This window comes from Magnolia sinica, chromosome 13 (genome assembly GCF_029962835.1).
Source record: "Magnolia sinica isolate HGM2019 chromosome 13, MsV1, whole genome shotgun sequence".
Taxonomy (NCBI): Eukaryota; Viridiplantae; Streptophyta; class Magnoliopsida; order Magnoliales; family Magnoliaceae; genus Magnolia; species Magnolia sinica.
The window spans coordinates 20,276,805-20,302,007 of NC_080585.1; the positions used below are offsets into that span (position 1 = coordinate 20,276,805).

The 25,203-nt window shown below is 40.4% G+C and overlaps 1 protein-coding gene across 1 annotated transcript; it reads left to right on the plus strand.

Moving 5' to 3' along the window:
- The first annotated feature begins 608 nt into the window (after positions 1–608).
- Positions 609–23,714, plus strand: LOC131223143 (CBL-interacting protein kinase 24-like). Its single transcript, XM_058218454.1, has 15 exons — positions 609–745; positions 1,340–1,526; positions 3,950–4,012; positions 4,154–4,225; positions 4,865–4,972; positions 5,064–5,138; positions 5,231–5,284; positions 13,376–13,501; positions 14,424–14,513; positions 16,982–17,104; positions 17,349–17,468; positions 20,218–20,334; positions 21,348–21,404; positions 21,734–21,808; positions 22,996–23,714. The coding sequence occupies exons 2-15, from the start codon at positions 1,368–1,370 to the stop codon at positions 23,086–23,088; spliced, it is 1,332 nt and encodes a 443-aa protein (XP_058074437.1). The 5' UTR covers positions 609–745; positions 1,340–1,367; the 3' UTR covers positions 23,089–23,714.
- The last annotated feature ends 1,489 nt before the right edge of the window (positions 23,715–25,203 follow it).

A 25,203-nucleotide genomic window follows, 5' to 3' on the forward strand; every position in this document is an offset into this window, starting at 1 on the left:
ACTTCAAATGAGCTTTCAAAACGTATGGACGGCGTCGATGTAAAGAAAATACATCAAGGTGGGCCACAAAGGCAGGGATCCACCGAAGCCGCGCCCGCTTCACGACAGTAGTTCACGGATTCCTCGGGAAAGAGAGTTCATTTTGCCTTGTTGCGATTAGAATGCATCGTGTGTCGCGGCCCACTGGGGCCCACAAGGTAAGTTCTTCAATGATCGGAACCGTCCACATTCTGGAATATATGATATACAGACCATAGAAGGAAAATTACACAGAAATGATAATTACTGACCACAACCAGCGGTAGACGAATTTAAAACAATGAAAAGAAAAATTTTAATGGTTTCAAACTATAAAAATCGAAGTATATGATTAGTACGGAAGCGCATTTATGACATATAATAACTTATTTAAGGTAGCAGCGAAAAAATCGACGGTTCAAATCATTGTATTACTTCAGCATGTGGGCCCCAGTGGGTACCGACGAACGGCGGATCGTGAGTCGCGACAGAGGCAAAACGAACTCGAGGAAGAAAAAAGGAAAAGCGGGTAAGACGCAATTCAACTCTCCCTGCTTGTACGGACGAGCTCGTGTCCTCTCCGTCCGCCTACATATATCGGCCCGAGATGATAAGAAAAGCAGAAAAGCAAATCCCATTTTCGATTTTCCCAAACGCAGGATATCTGATTTCCTCAAATCTCAATATCTCCAACGCCATTCCGACTCGAACACTTGCAGATTTCCCAGTAAGAAGCCCAACGCTTTCATTTCTTCTCGTTCTCTTTGATTTCTCCTTAATTTATCTTCAATTTCTCATTCGTCCGTTGCCGTCGATCTCGGGTTTTCTCCTCCTTCAATGTCGACTGCCTTTAGCTCTTTGATTTTTTTATTTTTTTTATTTTTGTTCTTTCTTTCAATTTTCAATTGGTTTATTGGAGAATTTTACGGTACTTTGGCGGATTGTACTCGTGCCCACATCCTCCTTAGATCTGGACCGTCCGAACTGTGGGTACCACTTTGGAGGGGGTATGCCCGGAAAATCCTGGAGGTGGACTGTCGTGAAAGTTCCGATCAGTTGATATTCGCCTCTTGAGTTTGTGCCATTGAGGGTTTGCTTTCCAGCCATCTATATGGTTGGCAGTGATCGGACTTTTAGAGCAGTCCCATTAGTTGGGCGCTATAGTTCATTGACAATGGGGTCCACATTTTGGACGCTCTTGATTGAGTATAGGGGATGGGAGCATGAGAATGATCCTCCTGTCAATTGTACCGAATTCCCAACAAAAGGCTCGTTTTTGTGAATTGTCGTTGGGAAATTTGATCAAATTGGGATTTTTCAGATGAAATGAGCAAGAAGAGATTGTGAAGATGGTAGCGAGAAAGGTTGGGAAGTATGAGGTGGGCCGGACGATCGGTGAGGGGACATTTGCAAAGGTGAAATTCGCACAGAACATGGAGACTGGAGAGAGTGTGGCCATGAAAGTTCTTGCTAAAAGCACCATTCTCAAGCACAAGATGGTAGACCAGGTAATTTTGATTCCTTTCTGCTCTCCGTCTCTCATTTGAATCTTGTTTTTTTTTTTTTTTTGGGGTATCTTGGGGTTCGTAAAAATCCACAATTTTGCAACAAGTGACTATTCTTTAAAATCAAGTAAATGTAAGAGAAATGGCTATTAGAATTTATATGGAGTGATGTCCCCACCATTCATGTCGCAAACATAATGGTTACTCAGAATCAGGACCATTTATCTGCTGGGCCACCATGTGGATGGGCATAACTCAAAAAGCTTACTAATTCCTGTATTTGGCATGCTAAATTTGGACCATTGCTCAGTTTTTCTCAATTCTGAGCTCTCTGTCCCTTTATAGCTGGTGATTGGATGGTTGTCATAGGGCTAATCGTCTTGGTTTTGAGGCTATGGAACATCCACATGATGACCCAGAAAATTAAAGGTCTTGATCGCTGTGCACAAGTCTTGCATGTGCAGTGAAGATGCTTTGGTGATAACTTCATGGAAGTCTGTGAAGTGCGCATGATAGTAGCGTTCCTTAATCATCATGCTGAATATTCATATTATGCCGTAACAAGAGACGAAATTGTTCAAAATATAAGTGCTCCATCACGGCACATGTGAATTGGAATGTAACATGTGAGACTGATTGTGCCATTCCTCTTGCAACTGAAAGATAGCCCTGTTGAGGCTATTCACATGAGGAGTAGACGGCATACTGTGTGAGATCCAGGCTATTCATCAGGCTGGTCCACAATGTATATGCCCTTTGCTCAAAAGATCAGGCTGGTCCACTCATTTGTTTGGTCACATGTAATGGAGATTCAGAAAATTTTGTATAATTTTGTATGTCCACATCAATGTACAAGTATGGTCCACCTTTGAGCAGACTTGTGTAATTTTTGGGCTGGGGAACATAAGGTGGAATCTGCCTTATGTAAAGCATGGATCCATACATGTGTGCTACTCTTGTCTTCAGACTTCTCCATGTAAAAACATTTTCTAGGGAGAATAACACCCAGTAGTTGAAAATGATACCTCAGGTACGAATGAATATATTAGAACCTGAAATTTCTATGTAAGACAGCTTCATATGCATGATAAACAGGATTCCTGAGTAAGTTGCAAACTATCCGGCAATTCAAAAAAAAGAAAAAAAAAAAGAGGAACAAACAATAAAGATTGTTTTCTTGTACTTCAAAATATAGTCATAAGGGTTAGAAGTCCTTCTTGCCCAATGAACCTCCACCTGTCACAATAGTCTTTCGCTATCATTTTTTTCCCCTTCTAAAATTTCTTTTTTCTTCAAAATTGTCCAACTCCTCAACAGCTGCCTCTCTGAATTTTTCTTGACTACGAACTTTGTCACTAAGTTTTCACATTTTTAATAGAGGAAAAAGTATAAGGTGGATGTAGCAATGCCATTGAAATTTGAGCTGGGAAGGATTCTGCTTCTTCTTTTTTTTTTTTGATAGCTAAGTATGGGCTCGAACCCGAGACCTCAATGTTGGAATGCACTCTATCCACCATTGAAGCATGGGCTCGAACCTAAGTTGGGGAGGACTTATAGAGAGTGATCACATATATCTGTCGTTTTGGGTTGGGATGTGGTGCGATTTATCTATATTTGCACAGAGCGTTAAAGGAAGTGGCAACAAATTCAGGTGCGGGAGTGGGGAAGTGTTTGTTTCAAAATGTAAACAAGTATGAAAGGTTCGAAATAGGAGAGTGAACGGGAGTTTGAAGTGTGATTCAAAGCGAGAGCAGCACATAGAAGATCCTGCCTGCAACTAAGGATTCATCAGAAATTTATTCTAGTTGTCAGGGGCTTTAATTCATTATTATTTTTTTAGATTGGTATCTATTCTTAAAGAGATTAATGCTTTTATTTTGCACGTTTATTTTATTGTGTCTAAGGACCCTACTTTATAAGCTTGGAGACCAATGTATTCCATAATGGTAATGGTGGCCATAAGCGGGAACATGACAACTGGGAAGACCCGGCCCGTCACGGTCACCACCGCTACCGTTACGATATGGGCCGTAACGGCCATTACGGATATAGTTGTTTTTGAAAAAACCTATTTTGGCCCCATAATGGACCGTTGTGGGTCATTTTTTTCTGCAACGGCCGTTATGATCCTGTCATGCATGACGGTTAGCACTGTTACCGTTACATAATGGCCGCTACGGCCATTATGTTTCTGTTTTGGAATACCTTGTTGGAGACGGACAATTAATATCTCCCATTATATGATACTTTTAAAAAAAAAAATACATAATGATATTCTGGTATTTTCATATTTATTGAATCATGCTCAAGTATAATATTTATGAGGAAGACTGCAGTTGAGGCTATATTTGTTGAAGCCTTATGGATTTTTTTCCCTTTGTAGTTATCTGGCTAATTTCTTCACTAATTCATGGCTTGCATTCCAGATTAAGAGAGAAATATCGATAATGAAGATTGTTAGACATCCAAACATAGTCAGGCTGCATGAGGTGCAGATGATACGTGCTTCTTATCAATGTATTTTACAGATTGCAGTCAAATTCGTTTTCATGCTAAAAATTGGGTTATGTCGCTCTTTTATTAAAGTTCTCTTTAATATCATGACGGACTGCTTGGTAGGATCATTTCAGGTTTTGGCCAGCCGGACAAAGATATATATCATTTTAGAATTCGTCACAGGAGGAGAACTATTTGATAAAATAGTAAGGCTTCTGAAATTCACTTTCCACCAAATTTGGGGAATCGAAATATTGTTCTCATACTGTTTACTTGGAGATTCTTCTGGAACATGGTTTTTAGACTTGGTAACTCTGATTGACTCGTTTAGTCTCCAGTTGAGTTGTGACTTAGCCTGAGTCAGGGGTGACTCAGGGGGCACTTGTGGTATCAAACTGGGATGGGTAGTATCAAGTCCAAGTCATATCAGATGAGTCCAGGTCTCAAAACCATATGTCTGGAATATTGTCTTCTTCACCACCATTGCTAAATATTGCCATGACAGTAATGTGGCATCATCAGTATTATTTTGCCCTTCTGGTAGTACTTGGATCATTTGACCCCTTATGAGGATGCTATGTTATCTGGGTATGGCATCAATAGCGTGCCTTTTCCTCTTGAAATTGAATGGGAATATTCATTGCACCTATTTTGGAGTTTTTGGGTAACACAATGAGGATTTAATTGAAAGAGAAAGCTGTATATTGAATTACTGCTTCTTTTTCTTTCATCTTTTTTCCCCCCTTGTTATAGAAAGATATAGTGGGGTTGGGTAATATTTGATGCATTTTTTAGTTATTGATTTTTTAAAGGTAACTAGTAGTCGTTGAATGTTTTGCATGCAGGTTCACCAAGGAAGGCTTGGGGAGAATGAATCTCGGCGATACTTTCAACAGCTTCTTGATGCGGTTGCTTACTGCCACAGTAAGGGTGTTTACCACAGAGATTTGAAGGTGCACTACTATTTTTTGGTTGAATGCTGTGACTACTTCGTGTAGCTATGATTTTTTGTGTTCACTTCTGATAATTGTGTTTTATGTTCAGCCTGAAAATCTTCTTCTTGATTCCCAAGGCAACCTAAAAATTTCAGATTTTGGCCTTAGTGCATTGCCCCAGCAAGTAAGTTGATAGTCTGTTGCATCCATGAAGGTGTTCCAGCCACTTGATATTCTGCATGTTCAATTGCCATTTGTTACTCTCTCCATGTGCAGGGTGTTGGACTTCTTCATACAACATGTGGGACTCCAAATTATGTTGCCCCTGAGGTACCCACTCTTTAAATACTGCTCCTCTGATGCAAAATCAGTTCATTTCCTGGACTAGTGAAAGTTCTTTTACTTTTTTGCAGCTTTCTATGGCTATTCACAACTGTAGGATTTTAAATCCTGCTCTCTCAAACATGCCAATATGGTATGTTTTTGCAAAGTCTAATGATGCAGGACCATTTGAGCCATCAGATGGGGTCCACGGTTGACCCCACTAATGCTTGGATGCAAATCTGGCCATGATTTATGGTCCAATTGGAATGTGGGGCACACCGATCCAACCAGATGGTCCATCCAACGGGGCGAAAGTCAATTGGATGGCTAGCTACACCATATGGTTGGATCGTGGGGCTGTCAAGTCCAACCGGGTACTGTTTTGGGACTTAGATACCAATAGAGTGCTATTAGGTAGGCTTATATACCAATCAGTTTGGTACTTTTGACTATTACATAAACCATATGGCTCTCTTGTATATCTAATCTAATACGGTTGGCCTATAAGGCGTTTAGCAACTTTTGGACTCTTATTTGGTATTTTATTTAGTTGTTCCAATTCTATTACAAGTTGGAGATATTGCAGGAAGGGTATTTTATTTGGGTTAGTAGGTTTTTAGACTGAGCTTCTCTTGTTTTTGGTATGACTTCGTAATATGGCTTTAAAGTCACTAGTATGGAGTTATTACGGCAAATTTTTTGTTCTTTTTTATTGAATAAATTAGTTTCCAAAAATGGGATTTTAAATCCCTAGAAGAGTGATTCTTCTAGATCCCCTTTGGTGTGAGTCATTTGGGTTTCTTTGTGGAATGATTCTGCATAATTATATCTACTTGTGATATTTCTTAATTTCTTCTTTTATTGGATTGATTGGAGACATATTATAGCATCTAGCGATGGAATCAATCATGAAAAGTTGGTTCTTCTTCAGATCTATACACTTCAAGTTCAATTAATCTTTTTGCTTAATTATCGGGCCATCCATCAGATGTTTGAACGTTTTATGTGATGCCATGCCAGTACAATCATTAGGTGAGTCACATATATGATGGATCTGGACCATTTTTCAAAAAATTTTAACCGTCCATATTATCCATGGACATAGATCCACCCGATGACAGGCTCTTCCAGGTTTTTGGTCCACCAAGTGAATGAGGTGCAGCAAACTGACTCATCGTGTTCCAAATGAATGATTGGATCCCACCCCATATGCATGCACAAGAGCAGCATTCAAAATCCTGCTCAGGAGAGTAGCCATTGCATTTCTTTAATTTGGCTGACCGTTTGGACCTCTATATATCCATTTACTTGCTTGATTTAATCCTCTTTGGTGGAGGCACATGGTGTGTACTTATGGCAACCTTTTCAAATTGACCTTAATACAAACTCTTGCTCTTCAAGGAGTGTGGTGTCAAATTTAGGTGTCATCCATAATTCCACATGTCTAAAGACTTTTAACCAGACTACAAAAAAATCTGAATATCATGAAAAGAGGCATGTGATGCACCACATTCTTTTCTCTGCATCATGTCTTTATAGAAATGTCATGCAGTGTATGTATATGATGTTAGTGTTAGTGTTAGTGTGTGAGTACGTGCTCAGAGCTGTTAGTGTGTGAGTGCATAGTTCTGTGTGCTCCTCCGGAGTATGTAACGTGCTCTCTTCTAATATAATAAAAGTTAGTTAGGGTTTTACTCTACACACAACTAGTTCCTTTCTTCTTCTTTTATTTATTTATTTATTTATATTTTTTTTAACACACACACACCCCCCCACACACTCACGCTGTAGTGGGATTTCACCACCTACTCAAACCCTTGACCAGGTGTTGAAACTCCTGAGAGTCTACCACCGGAGCAAGAGTAATGACCCCTCCTCCTCTTCTCCTCCTCCTCCTCCTCTCTTCCTCCTCCTCCTCCTCCTCTTCTTCTTCTTCTTCCTCTTTTCTCTCTCTCAAACCCCTCAAATCCACTTGGTATCAAAGCATGATCCTCACATTGATAGGTTCTATGGGAGATTGTTGCCGTCGGCAACTGTATGTATGGACTGTACGGCTCAGTTTCGATCATGAAGAACATGGTTTGATAGATCTCAATTTTAGAAGAATTATGATGATTTTTCTGAGATTTTTAGGAGCCAACTGAGGTATGTTTCACGCACTTCTCTTTCAGTCGGAAAATCCCAAATCCTAGTTTTTCTTTGATCTCTTCCAAATCGGTAGTTGTTTCTCTGGTTTCTCTTCACGTGATGGGTCGGTTTGACCTTATCTGACTCTCCATGGAGTTGTTGTGAAGAGAAGAAATGATTTGGGGGCGTTACGAAGCCAAACAGGGGCCGGTTGTGCCATTTTTGTGGTCTTGGGGGGTTTGACTATACACCTGGACTTCCGATGTATGCGCTGATGTCTAATTCTCATCTGCAGCTCCATGTGTTTGTTGGGTTCACACCATATATGATTCATATTGTTGAATTGCTTCTTCTTCACCGTTTCTGGACCCTTTGAACCACCATCTGGAGCTGAGGTTCATAGTTTTTGATTTATTTGTCTATCCCACAACCCTCTCTTAAGTTTCTTTGCTCCTATGTTCTTGTGTGTGAGCAGTATGGAGGACAAGATGTCATTTGGATCTGGTGTGTTATCCTCTGAATCTCAGCCCTTGTTGATTACTACCGTTAAGTTGAGTGATAACAACTATTTACAATGGGCTTAATCTGTAAAGTTGTTTTTAGGCGACCGGGATAGACTTTCATATATATTGGACGACGCTTCAGATTCTACGGACCCAAATTTCAAGATTTGGACCAAGGAAAACTATCAAGTCATGGCTTGGATGCTCAATAGTATGGAACCAACTATAGGTAATTTTGTCGTGTTTTTAACTTCATCAAAAAAAGATATGAGATGCCCTTCACGACATGCACTTGGAAGCTCAGAATATATCAAGAATGTTCACATTGATCTCAGATATTGGAAGGCTCCAACAAGATTTGAGATCCCTAAAGTACTTCTCTTCTCTTCGAGGCGTGTGGGATGAGTTAGACCTCTATCATCCTCTTCCCTCTAACTGTACTATAGACTATGGGCATTGTGGAAGTAGTGTAAAGAAACCAGAAGTATGCAGTTTCTTTCTGGGCTCAATCCTGAATATCATGGTGTTCGGAGACAAATTATTGCCATGGATCCTCATCCTTCTCTAACAACTATCTACGCAATGTGTCAAAGGGTCTCCACATCATTCGCCTCCCTGTTTGTCTCCTCGGATCGATCCGCATATGCTATTGGGGATCGGTCATTAGTTCGCCCTGATACTAGAGCTACTACATACAGGGTTCAAGGTCATGGACATGATTCTGGATCGAGTTCTCGAGGCAGAGGCCATGATGTTGATCATGGAGGATGTGCTATTCGTGGGTGCGGTGGACGAGGACGTGAACATGATGGTCCTCTCTATTGCACCCATTGTGGGGGTGCTAACCACTCTGTCGATCGTTGTTGGAAGTTTGTTGGTCATCCACCTTGGGTGGGTGTGTCCATGGTTGGTGGTGCCTCCACTAGTTTTGAGCAAACTTCTAATCTGACTGCAGTAGAGGAGTCTGCCTCAGGTGATTCTGTTCTTTTCACTTGTGAGGCCTATGATGCCTTGATGCGATTACATGTGCGTGAGGTCCCTGGCATTTTCAGAACTATGATAGCCCAGTCAGGTACTGCCTTCCATGTGGTCTCTCCTCCTACTTCCTAGGTCATTGACTCTGGATCTACCTCACATATGACTGGTAAGCTCTATTTCTTTAGCTCCTATCTCACTTCTATCCAGTTACACTCTATCACTGTTACTGATGGAAACTAGATTCCTGTATTTGGATCTGGTTCCATCAAGCTCTCCCCTGTCATGAGGTTGTCCTTTGTTTTGCATGTTCCTAGTTTCACTCTCAATCTATTATCTGTTATCTCACTTACGAAATCCTTAAATTGTTCAATAACTTTCTTCCCTTCTCACTATGTTTTAAGACCTCTAGACGAAGCAAATGATTGGTGGGGGTTGTGAACGTGGAGGAATTTACTTTTTTGATGATGCACCCATAATAACAGCTAGTGCCTTATCCTTAGATAAGGAGTATGTGTCCTGATGATATTGCCATTTAGGGCATCCATCGATGTCTCGGTTAAAACTTTTGTTTTCCTCCATGTGTGTATCTAAACCTTTGAACTGTGAAACTTGCGAACTCTCTAAACATCATAGATTGTGTTTTCCCCTAGTTTGTCTGAGAGGAAACCCATCCCATTCGAGTTGGTCCACTTAGATGTCTAGGGCCTTGCTCCAGTTACCTCACCTTTTTTATATAAATATTTTGTTATATTCATTGATGATTGCACACGAATTTTGTTATATTCATTGATGATTGCACACGAATGACTTGAGTTTATCTTTTAAAATCTAAGGGTGAATTTTTTTATTTTTATTTTATATGTTTAAGCTCTTTTATAATGAATTGACCAACCAATTTCAATACCCCATCAAAGTTTTACATTCTGATAATGGGCCGAGTATATGTCGAATGCTTTTTTGTCTTTCTTACAGGATCATGGTATCGTTTCTCGTATAACTTGTCCTCACACCCCTCAACAAAATGGTGTAACTGAGCGGAAGAACAGTCACCTGCTTGAAGTTATTCGTGCTCTCCTACTTGGTGTGAATCTTCCAAAACAATTTTGGGATGATGCCTTACTGTTGTTTTCTTGATTAATCGCATTCCGTCTCGAATATTGTCACACAAGTCTTCATTTGAGATCTTGCACCCATGGGACAAACCGTTTTCATTACCCCCTAAAGTGTTTAGGTGCATATGCTTTGTTTAGATTCTTGATGGGAGTACTGATAAGTTGAGTCCTCAGGTCATAAAGTGTGTTTTCTTAGGTTATTCTCGGTCTCAAAAGGGGTATAAGTGTTATGATCCCTCGACCTGTAAGAGGTATGTGTCTACAGATGTCACCTTCTATGAGGAGATTCTATACTTTTCTACTGAAGGGAGATCCCTACACAATTCCTTTACTAGTCAAGGGGAGGTTACAAAGTCTGATTCTATACCTCTTTCAGTTATCTATCTCAATAATGATGTGGTGTCTCCCCTGTCTGTTCCAAAGCCTATTCTTGTGTATCATTGATGAACTAAAACCTCTACTAATCACCCACCTATCACTTTGTCCACTCCTGCTGGCGGTTCAAGTATAAGCTCTCACCCTCATCCTCATGAAGAATCTTCCCCATCACTTTGCGTAAGCCTTCTCACTCATGTACAAAGCATTCCATAAGTAATTTTGTCTCCTACCATCATCTATCCTTCTTTCTAGTCTTTTGCAACTTCCATATCCTCCTTTGTACCCCGCGCAGTTTGCAGGAAGCCATGTGCAGCCTTGATTGGACTAAGGCTATGATGGAATAAATGCAGGCTCTGGAAAAGAAAAATACCTGGGAGTTGGTTCCCTTACCTGAGGACAAAAAAAAATGGTTAGATGCTAATGGGTTTACACCACCGAGTACCGTCCCAATGGTTCCATCGATTGTTATAAGATATGATTGGTCGCAGAAGGTTTTACTTAAACATATGGCATTGACTACTTTGAGACATTTCTCCAATGGTAAAACTTAACTCGGTTCGTGTGGTTTTCGCAGTGAATTTGTCATGGCCCTTGTTTTAGCTGGATGTGAAAATGTCTTCTTACACAGTAATCTTCTTGAATAAGTCTATATGGATCAACCCCCAAGTTTTTCCATACCTCACCGTTCTCATGATTCATCTCTTGTGTGTCGACTCAAGAAATCAATTTATAGTCTCAAACAATCTCCACGTGCTTGGTTTGACAAGTTCAGTGGTGCTCTTTTGGACTTTGGGTTGATTCGCAGCCAAGCCAGTCCATTTCTCTTTGTTTGTTGTCGACCCACTGGAGTTATTGTAGACTTATTGTCTACACAGATGACGTTGTGTTGTCTGGAGATTATTCACAGGGAATGATGGATGTTAAATCTTTTCTCAAAACTCATTTTGAGATTAAAGACCGCAGGACTCTTTGGTACTGCTTAGGGATAGAAGTTGCTAGGTCGAAGTCAGGTGTGGTGTTCTCTCAGAGGAAATATGCTCTTGATATCCTCTTCGAGACAGGGATGCTAGAATGCAAGCTTACCACTACGCCTATGGATACTAATATGAAACTATCTTCTGATCTTCTGATGATGGTACTTGCCTCTCTAATCCAGGGATGTACCATTGGTTGGTTGGACGCCTTATTTATTTGACTATCACTCGACCGGATCTTTCTTATGCCGTTGGTGTTGTTAGTCAGTTCATGCATACCTCTCGCACCACGCATCTGACAATTGTGTATTGTATTCTTCAATATCTCAAGTCCGCCTCGGGTTAAGGCTTTACTCTTTTAGCAGAGCCATCATCTTCATCTTTTAGGCTACTTCGATACTGATTGGGCTAGAAGTTTACATGATCAGCTTTCTATATTTGGCTACTGTACGTTCATTGGTGGCAATCTTGTCACCTGGAAAAGTAAGAAGTAGTCCATTGTTGTTTGCTCTTCTGTTGAAGTTGAGTATAGGGCAATGGCCCATGCAACATGTGAACTTATTTGGCTTCGAACCCTTTTACAAGAACTTGTCTATAATCCTTCCTGTCCCATTCCGTTGCACCGTGATAATTAGGCTGCCATTCACATTGCCAGCAATCTGGTGTTTCATGAGCACATGAAGCACATTGAGGTGGATTGTCACTTTATTCAGGAGAAAGTGGCTAACTAGGAAATTGCAACTCCCTTCATTCGCTCTGGGGCCCAACTGGCCAATGTCCTAACCAAATCTCTCAGTCAAGATGCTCTTCTCCGTAGTACTGGCAAGTTGGGCACGATTAACATCTATGCTCCAACTTGAGGGGGAGTATAGAAATGTGATACAGTGTATATATATGATGGTAGTGTTAGTGGTGAATACATGCTCAGAGCTGTTAGTGTGTGAGTACATAGTTTTGTGTGCTCCTTTGGAGTATGTGACATGCTCTCTTCTAATTAGGGCTGTCAATGGGCAGGGCCTGGGGTAGGTCTCAGCCCGGATTTTGAACTATTTTGGGCGGGCCGTCCTGCCGGGCCTATTCAAAATTTTGATTGTTCGGGCCCGAGCCGAGCCCATTGACACCCCTACTTCTAATATAATAAAAGTTAGTTTGTCAGGGTTTTACTCTAAACACAACTAGTTCCTTTCTACCAAACTCTCCTTCCTCTCTCTTTTCTTCTTCTTCCTCCTTTCTTCTTCTTCTTTTCTCTTTCTCAAACCCCTCAAATCTATTGTCTTAAACTTTGTTATGTTTTCATGTTTACTTCTACACTACCTTTCTCTTCTTGTAGACTATACTTTGAGATGTGTTCTATTTTCTCCTTTGCGTATCTTCTCTCAGCCTGTCTGCTTATCATCCTTTGATGAGGAATGAAGATTGGCGTATTTCTTTAAACAAAATGTTCTGGACAACCCGTGAAAGCACCTATCTTCTTCTACAACACCAAATGTGTACTGCATGCGGATGTAAATGTTTAGCAGCAGGCACCTAACCCACTGAATGGGTTAGAAATGAAATGCAAAGATGAATCTGCATCCCTTTCAGTTTAGTCATTGTGAGGGGTTTAGTTCTTTGCAACAAATCATGTGTGCCAACTTTTAGTCTTTAATATCCTGCTCAATTTCATTGTCTTTTATGAGTCTCAATTACTGTGTGATTGCACTTGGAATTTCAATAGAGACCGGTGCACTATTAGGCACTAAAAGAATGAAGGAAACTTGTTTCATTGACTTATTGCCACTCTTCAACGGGTGTTGTTAGTTTTTATCTCTGATAGGATGATTTATCTGCTCCAGTCCCATGGCTAGCGCAAGCAAAGTGACACTGTTTACACCTGATTTTCAGTTCTTTTTGAATTTGAGTTTACATTATCCTTGTTTTAGTGGTTTCTGTACTTCGAGTAACATGGCATGGTAGACTAAACGTTCCTATATTGTCAAGTTTCCAGCATATGTCAATTCTTAGGCTAATTTGTTGGATTTTTAGGTACTCAGTCACCAGGGTTATGATGGCTCTGCTGCAGATGTATGGTCGTGCGGTGTCATCCTTTATGTTTTAATGGCCGGATATCTTCCGTTTGATGAGACAGATCTCCCAACTTTGTATACGAAGGTGACTTGCTTTTATTTTCATTTGAGGAGATGGATGGATTAGAAATTGAAATGGAGCACCATTTCAACTATTTTCCAGGCATGATTTTCCATGTCTAATGCTGTGGGTTCTTGATCATCTACAAGTAATTTCTGCAATGCAATTGACAGTTAATGCCTTTTAATGTCTTACCCTTGGAAAGCTAGGGATGAAAGACTATTCCTTTTGCTGATGTATACCAAAAATGCAACTTGGGTTTTGTTAACATGGGAGAGAATTTATTAGGTTTACAATAAGTTATTTATGGCTCAATGCTGAGAGGTTAAGATTCACAATCAAATTTCACTGTGGGTTGAAGAGAAATGTTTGTATCTGGAATCAGGGTGGTTTCAGAGCTGTGTATGGTTTCCACGCATTAAAGAATCCATTGGCTGGCCAATCCATGATGTGGCATGAATGCGGATTGGGCCTACTTTCTGTATGGACAGATGATCTGGACTGTCCATCAGATGGATCTGTAGAGGACAGACAACTGAATATCTCATTGGTTGGATAAATCTATTAGTTCTAGTTACAGCCTATAAATGGACAGTTAGGATGAAAAAAATGGCCAATGGCTCAAATTTAAGGGGAAAAATGAGGTGGCTAGGATTGTCCAATTGGAGCTTTTTTACAGTCTCCCATCATTGGTGTGCTCCATCTGTTAGACAGTCTGGATTATCTGATCACACTGGCATCTGAACTGCATCATGGTTTGTGTCTAGCAACAGATGATCCATCATGACGTAGACAAGGATCTTCAAGTGAGAGTCCAGTTTTAGGTCCAAGCTTTATGCATATGACATGGACTAACCAAGCAATAAGTAGAATTCTTGGAAATCTTCATTATATGGTTAGTTTCATTATCTTGACTTCGAGCATTATTTGTTTGGTTCCTGTGCAGATCAATGCAGCAGAGTTTTCCTGTCCACCTTGGATCTCTCCCGGGGCAGAATCATTGATACATAGAATACTTGATCCAAATCCTAAAATTGTGAGTATGAGCAATGTGTCTTCCCCCCCCCCCCGGCTCTCTCTCTCTCTCTCTCCATTTTAATTTCCTCTCGACAGATGATGATTTTTCCACCCAGTTTAATTTCCTCGGGACGTTCATGTAAAGGAATTTTGGAATTTAGAAAATAAAAATTTGTATAGTCCACTAGAAACCAGAAAGGAGAGTTTGGACCATGGTATGCCATAACGGCCGTTATGTAAAGGTAACGGTGGCAACCGTTACATGTTACGGGGTCGTAACGGCCGTAAAAACCGTTATGTAAAAAAATGACCTGTAATTGCTGTTAATGACACATTACATCCCCTATAAAGGCCATAATAGCCCCGTAATGGTCTATTACGGGACATATATAGGCTTTTCATACTTTTTAATCAACATTACGGGACAGATACAGGTTTTTCGGGGGCTTTTTCAATAAATAAAAAAAATAAAAAAGAGAGACTGTAACGGCTGTTACCGTGCCTTAACAGCCGTTATGCCCCGTATTGTAAAGGTAACGGTGGTGGCCGTTACGGCCACCGTTACCGTTACAGATCACCTTGGTTTGGACAGAATAGTTGACCTGGAGAAAGTGTCAAAAGGAGGAGTTGACAAAGGGATGAAGAAAATTGGTATTATGTGCTGTACCTAGATTGAAAAGAAAATGGGTCACCCATTTATTTCTTACTTAAGGGTATTTAGACAAATCATTGTTGAAGTTTATTGGTTTCTTGACATGGTTAGCCTTCTTAGATTAACATGGATGACACATTGTGTCTTCACGCATATACATGTCCAGGTCAGAATGGCAGTGTTTTATTTCATTTGGAACCACTTTCAAGTTTCAAGTAGACCTGCAATTGGGGTGGGTCAGCTGAACAAAATTTAAGGCTGTACCTGCTCTGGTTGAGTTTGGGCTGTTATCTACAGGCCCAAGGGCTGAGGTGAGGCCTGAAACTTTAGGCCCGAATGGACAAGCCTATGCCTGTCTAAATGCCCATCAGGCTGGGTGGGGCTGACTTGAGATAATTAGCAAGGCTTTGAGTACATGGCTAGTGGATCAGGCAGGTTCTGTAGGGCTGTAAACAGGTCAGATATGGGTTGGATATTGCAATATCCGTACCCGATATCCGACTTGGATAGCCTATATGCTTATCCGACTTATATCCAACTTCCTTATAAAATATCCGAATCCAGTCCATATAATGAATTGGATATCCAACTGATAGTCAGGTAATTCGATATCTGACTAATAGCTAACTAAAAAACTTAAAAAATAAGTCAAATACCTAATAAAATTAGCAAAAATACCTAAAAATAGAAAATTTTCACAATAGATGAATACCTAGTAAAGTAGAAATAAATAGCAATTTCCACAACATAATTACCTAATAAAAACATCCGATTAATACCTAATAGAAGAACCCAAAAATCAAGTTAAATACTTTTTGAATCCGCAAAAGGAATGAAGTCAAGTTAGTAAGTTCCTAACCCATGCAATGTGGGGCCTGGGCTATGAGATAAAGGGATTGATTTGTCATGCTTTATCCGTTCGAGCTTTTAGAGCATGTGGCTAGTTGTCACGCATTAAAGTGGTATCAGAGCGGGAGGTCTCGTGTTCGAAACTCCTCACTGGGAGTAATTAATGCAGGGGCATTTTTACACCGGGCTCGAGTAGGGTGGCCTGTGGGATGCAGGGCACACTTAGGGTGGGCGGCCCGTGTGAGGCGAGTGGCTCGTGTGAGGCAGTACCCATGTGATGTGGGGCCCACGAGGGGGGTTCGGTCGACGTCCAAACCCATGTGATGTGGGGCCTGGGTTATGAGATAAAGGGATTGATTTGCCATGCTCTATCAGTTCAAGTTTTTAAAGCTAGTGGCTTGTTGTCCTGGATCAAAGTGGTATCAGAGCGGGAGGTCTTGTGTTCGAGACTCCTCACCGAGGTTGATTAATGCAAGGACATTTTCACACCGGGCTCAAGTGGGGTAGCATGTGGGATGTGGGTCCTAACCCATGGGATGTGGAGCCTAGGCTATGAGATAAAAGGATTGATTCGCCACTTTCTATCAGTTCGAGCTTTTAAAGCAAGTGGTTGATTGTCCTGCATCTTCCAACCCTAGCAATCTTTATCTTCTTCCAAAACTCTTTTACCTTACACAATTAATAGCCAGTATGTGCTTGATACGAGAAGTTAAATAACCAGAGTTTCATGTTCTTAGAAGTCCACATTATGATAAAGATGGCCGGTGAAACCAGAAATCCCATTATATGCAATGTTCAGTCTTGGGAGGCAATGTTACTGTAAAGAAATGTTTATACAATTGAGAAGTAATAATGACTTCTCCAAGGCTTGCTTGTGTATGTTGATAAACCATCCCTGCGCCTCGTCTATTTTAGGAAAGATATATGCAACCTTAGACTGATCTTTTACAATTTCCATTTCACAATTCATTCCATTGTTCTTGCAGCGTATTAAGATCGAGGGAATCAGAAGTGATGCATGGTTCAAGAAAAATTACATGGCTGTTAGACATGGTGAAGAGGAAGAAGTTAACTTGGATGATGTCCGTGCTGTTTTCGATGACATCGAGGTTGGTGTGCTGTGCTTACATTCTTCTTGTATACTCTTTGGTTTAATTTCATATTTCAGTGTCAGTTATGCTTCTTATTCTATCTATCAAATTTCTCAGCCAGAGCGCATTACATAAAGCGAGTAATGGATGGTTCTTAGGCTACTAAATTTCTTAGCATGGAAGAAACCAATCTAATTATTCCCTGTCATACATTTTATGCACATCCTTGTCCCCACTGTTCATATTTAGCTGTACTTTGCAGGATCAGTATGTATCTGAGCAAATGGAAGTAAATGAAAGTGGTCCTCTGATAATGAATGCTTTTGAGATGATTACTCTTTCTCAAGGGTTGAATCTTTCAGCATTGTTTGACAGGCGTCAGGTACAACTTCACGCATTTCAATTTTTTTGCAGCAACAGGACTTACATCTAACTCCCATCATGCATGTTCAATCTTAGTGCGATGAAAGTTTGATTAACAAATTAAGCATGTTCGGATGTTGGTTGTCAAATTAAAACTACCAGAATTTGTGATTGTTGAAGACTAAAATGATTGTTTTAGTGGTTGCTTGGGTTCGGTGATTTGTTTATAGACATTTGTCTGCTCATATCATCCTGTAAAGATGGCTCTGCTGTTCATATTAGTGTCACTTATTTAGATGATTTTTATATTTATATAAGATACCGCATGCTTTCCAGCAACTTGTCATTTGCCAGCTCTCTTAGTCCTGTTCTACCACACATGATCTTGTATGAGAGTAGATATAGAAAATCCACTGGTTTCTGCACGTATTGTGGATGTTGGTCAGTGGCACCTAGGGAAACAGATGAACCTCATAATTGTTCTAGCTCATCGAGTTTAAGGGAAAAGAAACAAATAGAGGCTTTGATTAGGAAAATCCAATTTTGATTTTCTCTTTGGGAAATGCTAAATTGATCTGCGACTGAGAATTCAAGGCACAGATTCCAAAGTAGTACGCATCTTTGATATCCTAGTCGTTCATTAGGATATCCTGGCACATCACGAAGATGTCGTTACCCAAAATCAAGCTAGTCCACTTCTCAGGAGAGCAACACATGTTTGTCGAATGTCAAATATAGGCATTGGCATCTTTCAAACCTTCCATTTTTCACATAGAGATGTGCTTCACCCGATGAGTGGACCATCCTGACTTTTGGGTCAGGGCATGTTAATAGTGCATCTCGTGTGGGGAATGTCCTGAATCTTTCTCATTTCTACCATTCAGGCATGTGATATGCATTGTCAATTGAGGGACCACACTCTCAAAACGTGGATCCCATTCAATCATTGTACTATACTTAGGTTGTCTATTTTAATAATAGAACTAGACTCCTTCATTATCCCTTAAATCAGGGATTGTAATCACCCGAAATTATGGGTCAACATATACCATGTATAGCATTTTGTAATCTATTTAAGAGGATGGAATCTTACAATGAGGACCTCCCCAAATTGAATCAAAACTTAATTTCAAGCAACAATTCAAATTTCTATAGAAATATCATGATATCAGAGCCACGATGCTCTCTTTAAAGTTCATGCGATTTTCTTTGTGATCGGAGACTTCTCGGCTTCAATTTATAGACTTCCTTGTCTCGTCATTCCCATCAATTTTAATTTTTTTTTTAAATTTGCTGCAATGCAATAAAGTTGCAACATCTTCTCTCAGTTCATACAGAACGAGTCTGCTATCTTCCAAGCAACGTCAGAAATTACTCTCAGTTCATGACATGCTGAATATTCAGACGATTTTTAACATTTTCTGCTCATCAGAGGTAGGATTTCTTATCACAGTTACGGTTTCCCAGTTTTTTGCGTCAGGTTTCATCTAATCCACACAGCATCAAGGTCCTCTTGCATCACCTATTCAATCTCTCCTCTGTCAAAGTGCTTTAGAAATTCTCATTCCCTTCAATCAGTAGTGTTTAACCCAAGAATGTAAGTGGACCTACAGTTTGAACTTGGGGTACTACTTCATAGTTGTAAGTTAGGTTTGATTAAATACATTTCATTTGCAGTTCGCATGGGCAATTTAGTGGAATCCACTTTATTGGTTTAGTTCCCACATGCTTGTTTGATTCATGGCATTGATTGCCAAGTTCACAGACTTCGATTAGTTCAATTTGTGGCTGATTCTTTTTGTTTGCAAAGCAGCTTTTGAGTCTCATTACATGTGTTGTTCTCAAGTCTTCTCGAGCAAAACTTTTGAGGATTTGTCTCATTTGCTGTGAGAGGCGTAGCTGGACCGCTTCGAACATTCACGTCGCACGAGATCTGTTAACCAACAAACAAATTCTATAGGATTGGGACCTCCAAACCAATGATGGACTCTTGACAACTTTAAGGGTACCAAATTTGTGAATTCTATTTGTTCAATTCTGAGCAAAAATGGAGAAGTGATTCACAACACAATGCCAATCACTTTTTTTTGCCTGATTCAAATCACAATCACATGGGGAAGTCATTGGACTTGGCAACATTGTACTAGTCTATTCTACAACCTTGTCTTCCAACACTTGCGGCTGTTTTGGTTCTACTGTGTTTTATGTGTTAATTTTATGTGGTGAGAGCATTATTCTTCCAAAAAAAAAAAAAAAAAAAAAAAAACAAGAAGAAGAAGAGTGAATCGGCTGGCACTATAACATAAGACATTTCAATAGGCTACAGATCTTCTTAGGATGCTCTTGAAAGAAGACTCAAGATTTCCATTCATAAAAACAAAACTCTAAATTACTGCTATTTACTTCTCATTTGACCATAAATACTATCCATATTCCTGTACTTGCAATAAAAGACAATATTTACACAAGAAAACTACATAAAATCCCACTATAACTCCTTATACACTCATATGGGCTATATACACAACCATATGGGGTATACATGCTGCATGGTATTTATAGTAATATGTCCATAAATAGCATCCGATTGGACATGTGGGCCCCACAGTCCAGCCAGTTGGTGTATACAGCCATCAGGTAGGATTTGTGGATCCATAGTCCAATCTGACACCCTAAAGTGGCTCCCATGTTGCATGTGTGTTATGTGGAGTCCACTTTCGACGTTCTTTGATACAGGATTATGTAAAATGAAACTCTTTTTCTTTCAGGATTATGTAAAACGGCAAACCCGCTTCATCTCATGCAAACCTGCAAAAACCATCATATCAACTATGGAAGTCATTGCAGAATCCATGGGGCTCAAGGTCCATTCTCGTAACTACAAGGTATGATTGTAGTAGCTGATAATTTTTCTACATCAATATCAAACCCCTGACTTTGTGCTCCAGAATTGAGTGCTACATGTGATTTGCCATTCCAATATTCTTGATGTATAAACATTGGCTGCGAGACCATCACGGGTGAAGCTTGTTATGCTTTCCATGGGGAAAACATGGTTTAGCATTTTGTCTATTCACCAGTTACCTTGCTGTAGTCACTGATTCTCCTGTTGCAAGAAAAATGACAAACCGTCTTGTCTCTCTGGGCCAACTTTAGTAGATAAGAGTCATAGTTGTAAATACTCAGGTTGAAGGAGTAGTTCGTGGACCTTGCCCTAATAATTGGTATTGGGGTCTCCATTCATTGCTTCTGGATGCGACCTCTTTCTGCCCTAGTTCCGTTTGGTTCCATTGGAATCAGTGTCGCTATTCAGCAGTTTCCCTTTCCTGCCTTGACCGTCAAGATGCTGGACTACCATTGCAAATTCCCAACTCTGGGACGGACAGATTGTCCGTGGTGGGTTACCTGCTTCCTCATTAAATTGTCAACTTTCATAGGACTACTGGGCTTGGAAATTCTTTCAACATTTTTTTAAAGTGTTACTGCCTTATGGCGTGTAACTTTGTGCTGCACGAGCTAGAAGACAAAGCTTAGATGAACAAGATAGATGAGAAATCTCTATCACTGTTTCATACCTATTGTATCTCATTTTCATACATACAGCTCTGACCCATTTGTGTTTCAGTAACATACTCAGGACCTTCCGAATGTTATTGATGATTAGGCATGAGAGGTAACAAGCTAGTCACAGAAGCTTAATATTGGGTTGACCTCGACTGATTGGCTGATGCATGTTATCTGGTCATGACGTATTATCTAAAAGATGTTATTAGCCACTATAGAGTATTAACTTAATGGATGCTATTAGCTAGAAGAGCAGTTGTTAATGGCAGTTCCATCATTGTTATTTTTTCCTAAGTTGTGATGTTTTGATCTCTCTTTCGTCGTCATTCTGCAGATGAGACTCGAAGGCATATCTGCAAATAAGACTGGTCAGTTTGCAGTTGTCTTGGAGGTATATATCTGAATCTCACTCTTCCCACTAAAATACTTGTTTACTAAAGGCATGTTTGGATGCCCTACTGAGTATGGGTAAGATTTAAAAAAAAAAGAAGGAAATAACCAGATTGCAACTTCCTTCCACTTGTTTCCAAATTGCAATAATGTTACTGGTTCAAATTGAAAGGAATATTATTACAGTTTGAAGGCTGCTTCCTCATTAAAATATTTAGGAAACATCATTTTGTCTCTTCCTCATGATTAAACTCAAAAAATTTTTCAATTTGGATTGCTTTTTGCATCCAAATGTGGCCTAAAAATATTGGTTGTGGTTTTACTTGGCAGGTTTTTGAAGTGGCACCATCTCTTTTCATGGTAGACGTTCGGAAGGCTGCAGGCGACACCCTCGAATATCACAAGGTCAGTCTGCATTTCTTTTGGCCATGAATCTTGCTTCCTCTTTTAAATCCTGCCTAAATAGAAACTCCTGCTATCATGATTCATACATTTCTTAAAAGACAAAGGTTGCTTTTTCACTCCAAACCGGTATTGGAATTTCAACACTACTAAAAAAAAAAAGCAGAATTCTGGCGACTGAATCTTCAAGTTGAGCAAGCCACATGTTTTTGTTCATTTCCTAGCTGCCATGTAACTTGGGCACTTGCCAATTGGGCTGTCAATGGCCTGGGTTGGGGATTGGCCAAAGGTCAGTCGAGATCCCTGTTTATTTATCAGGCCTAAGATTCCAGATTGGGCCTGGCCCATAGGCCTAGAGTCATGCCCGAGCCAGGCCTATGACAGCCAAAATGACCCTTGGGTTGGATCATGCTCAGGCTGCGTGCCTTGAAAGAAATAGTTGTCTGGTCCAACCAGGGCCTTGGCCTGTTATGTCAGCCCTGAAAACTAGGTCCAGGCACTTCTCATCCTAAAATTGAGGACCAAGCCACAGTGACTATGCTTGGAAAACCAGCTCATTAGCCTGGCCCATTACAGCCCTTCCTGTCGATTTCTGTCCCATGCCTGTTTCTGACTCTGCAGCTGGTTAAAATCATAGTTCTAAAATTCACTTGCTCAATTCGAAACTCAGTAAAGTTGACTCGGTAAAACAAGTAGCTTTGAACTCGCTGGTGAGATTGATTTGGTCCCGACTTGACAAGAGTCGTTGAGTTGGCTTGCTGACTTGGCCAACTTGACACAACTCATGGTGACTTGAGCCAAGTTATTCACCTTGTCAATGTTTTTTTCTGCATGAAAAAAAAAAAAGAAAAAAAAGAAAAAGGAGGCAGGCAGGGAATCTCAAACTCACGACCTGCGACAAAGCAGAATCCCTGATGATCATGTCACTTGTCATGCTGCTTTTTCATCATTCATTGCATTAATACTTATGAAACTGCTTTGGATATGAGTGCACGTGTTTACTTCAAAAATTAAATATCCAGTTGAGTCAAAAACTGGGTTGGGTCTTCAAATCAGCCCGACCCATCTGGATATTGGGTTGAATCAAGTTTTCGAGATCTCTAACTATGGTTAATATGGAGCGTCCTTGTTGCTGACACATTACTAATCTTAACCAATGGTTGTTGTAATTTGCTAATTGCATTGTGCAGTTTTACAAGAATTTCTGCAGTAAGCTCGATAATATCATCTGGAAGCAGGAGGGAACTGCAAAATCTGATCTGCTTAAATCTGCGAGTCGCTGATCTGGTTTTCTTGGTGTAATGCACTTTGGCAAGCATGCAGCAGGACCTGGCGATGAGGAATCATAGGGTCCCGATGCTTTGGAATGTGACTAGTGTCCTGATTCTTCTAGTATGTACAAGCAGGCCCGATTGTTTGGTGACCCAGGCAGTTGGTATGATGGGGCCCGCTGTGGCTTTTTCTGGCCTTTATTTGAAGGTCTCTAATGAAAGGACTGGGATAACGTAGTCTGGCAGATTTTTGGGGCAGCTCTGATCCACGGCAGACCAATTAGGTCAACAGTCTGGGTCACTGAAAATCGGGCTCCACTTGCACAAGTCAGATGCATTGGGACATAATTCACCTTATGTTGCATCAAGATCTTATTTTTCTGAGCTATATATAAGGTAATGTTCGGCTTCTATAAGCACATTGTATTGTTTGTACACAAACACCAATGTATTGGGGATCAGTGAATCAGCTGAGTACAGCAGCTTAAAATATTGTTCATCAAATTACAAGTGTCCAGCATCTTGTATTTGTAGGCCAACCTGATTGATATGTGTTGATAATCAGTATCGGATATCAGCTGATTTATCAACCATGCCATCACTAGCAAAGGAGATTATTGTGAAATGTTCTTCCTTCACTGCTGAAACTGTTAGTATATGTTTGTATTCATGTATCAGTAGATTTTAACGAAGAATGGGGAGGCCAGATCCACTAAAAACTCGTGTGGGTTAAGCTTAACCTACAACATGATGTGTGGGGCCCAGTGTGATGTGTTTGACATCCAGTGTCCATGATGTGTGCCCCCTTATATTCTCTTTAGTGCCCAAAAATTAGGGAGATCCAAAACTCAGCTGGGCATACCACAGGGAACAGTTGGGACGGGAGGTGCACTATTATCAACCTTCCAGATTGTGTGGACCCAGTACTTTTTATGTGCCATCCAATCGATTCAGAAAATGCACCTCACCAGGATAAATGGACAATCCAAAAATCATGCTGGTCCAAAAGTCATGCGGGCCACGTGATTTGTGCATGATTTTGTATGGTGTGAACAACCTGAATTTTTGGGCCTTACAGATTTTTGGGATCCAAGTAGAACGTGAGGGGCACACATGATGGATGGATCAGATGTTATGCACACATCACAGTGGGCCACATCATGTCTTCTGTTAATCATAGCCTACAATGCTTTGCCGTGGTTTCCACCTCATGAATGGAAGGTTGGATCTCATTTCAAAATCTTAATATGGATTTGAATTTGATGATATTCATCAAAGCAAGACTGAAATGAATTATATGCTTTGTTCAGGAGACTTCAAATTAGAATGAAAAGCAAGACTGCTATCAGCTGTTTTAGGCCGAGCCTTGATGCCTGTGGTTGGACCTGGGCCTGGGATTAGGTTTAATAGCTAAATAAGCCAGATCTGTGCGATGCGGAGTTTCTGGCTTGTGTGCCTACCCTGGTCCTTGTTTGATTAGAAATCTCCATTAGACGGCCCTGATGAACGATTGAGCAGGACATCATATCTATATGATTCCTTAGTTGGGGCCAATGAAGGTCAACGGCATATCATCAAAATGATTGCAATTAGTTCTCTTTCCTCAGCTCATGGGCTGGACCAGACATTCTTCGCCCTGGCCTGGCTTTTCAACCGTTGAGAGAATAAATCTCGCTGCCCACTTGAACAACTCGATCAAGCGAAGATGCTTTTCCCTGATTCGAGGTTGTACTTTGGATCGATCCTCTATGGAAATGCAGGCCTGGGTCTTGATCCATCCAAGGTGTCTGTAGTGTTGTACTGAACCCAGTCCAAAGGAGGCCAGACCTAGGCTAAATCGTGCCCTTTTGTCTAACCAGAGTTTCTCTAATGGCCCACCTTTGTTAGCCATTGCGTCTGTGTGGTAAAGTCCACATGATGAACGGCTGAGATCATGCATATGTGTGCCATGTCGGCAGTCCTTTGCACTTCTCAATCAAAATCTGTGGACTTTGCAACGACAGCAAAATAAAAGAAGGGAACCAAATCCTGATGAAATGATCACTAAATATCATATATTATATATGAAATAGAAATAGAATTCATAGATGATGTTTCATAGCAAAAGACTCCTACTTTCAATGGGGA

Excerpts from the sequence above, each read along its gene's own strand:
- LOC131223143 (XM_058218454.1), top strand. The coding sequence starts at position 1,368 with ATGGTAGCGAGAAAGGTTGGGAAGTATGAGGTGGGCCGGACGATCGGT. Across the intron at positions 1,527-3,949 it reads AGCACAAGATGGTAGACCAG|ATTAAGAGAGAAATATCGAT; the intron begins GTAATTTTGATT and ends CTTGCATTCCAG. Across the intron at positions 17,105-17,348 it reads CTGTTTTCGATGACATCGAG|GATCAGTATGTATCTGAGCA; the intron begins GTTGGTGTGCTG and ends TGTACTTTGCAG.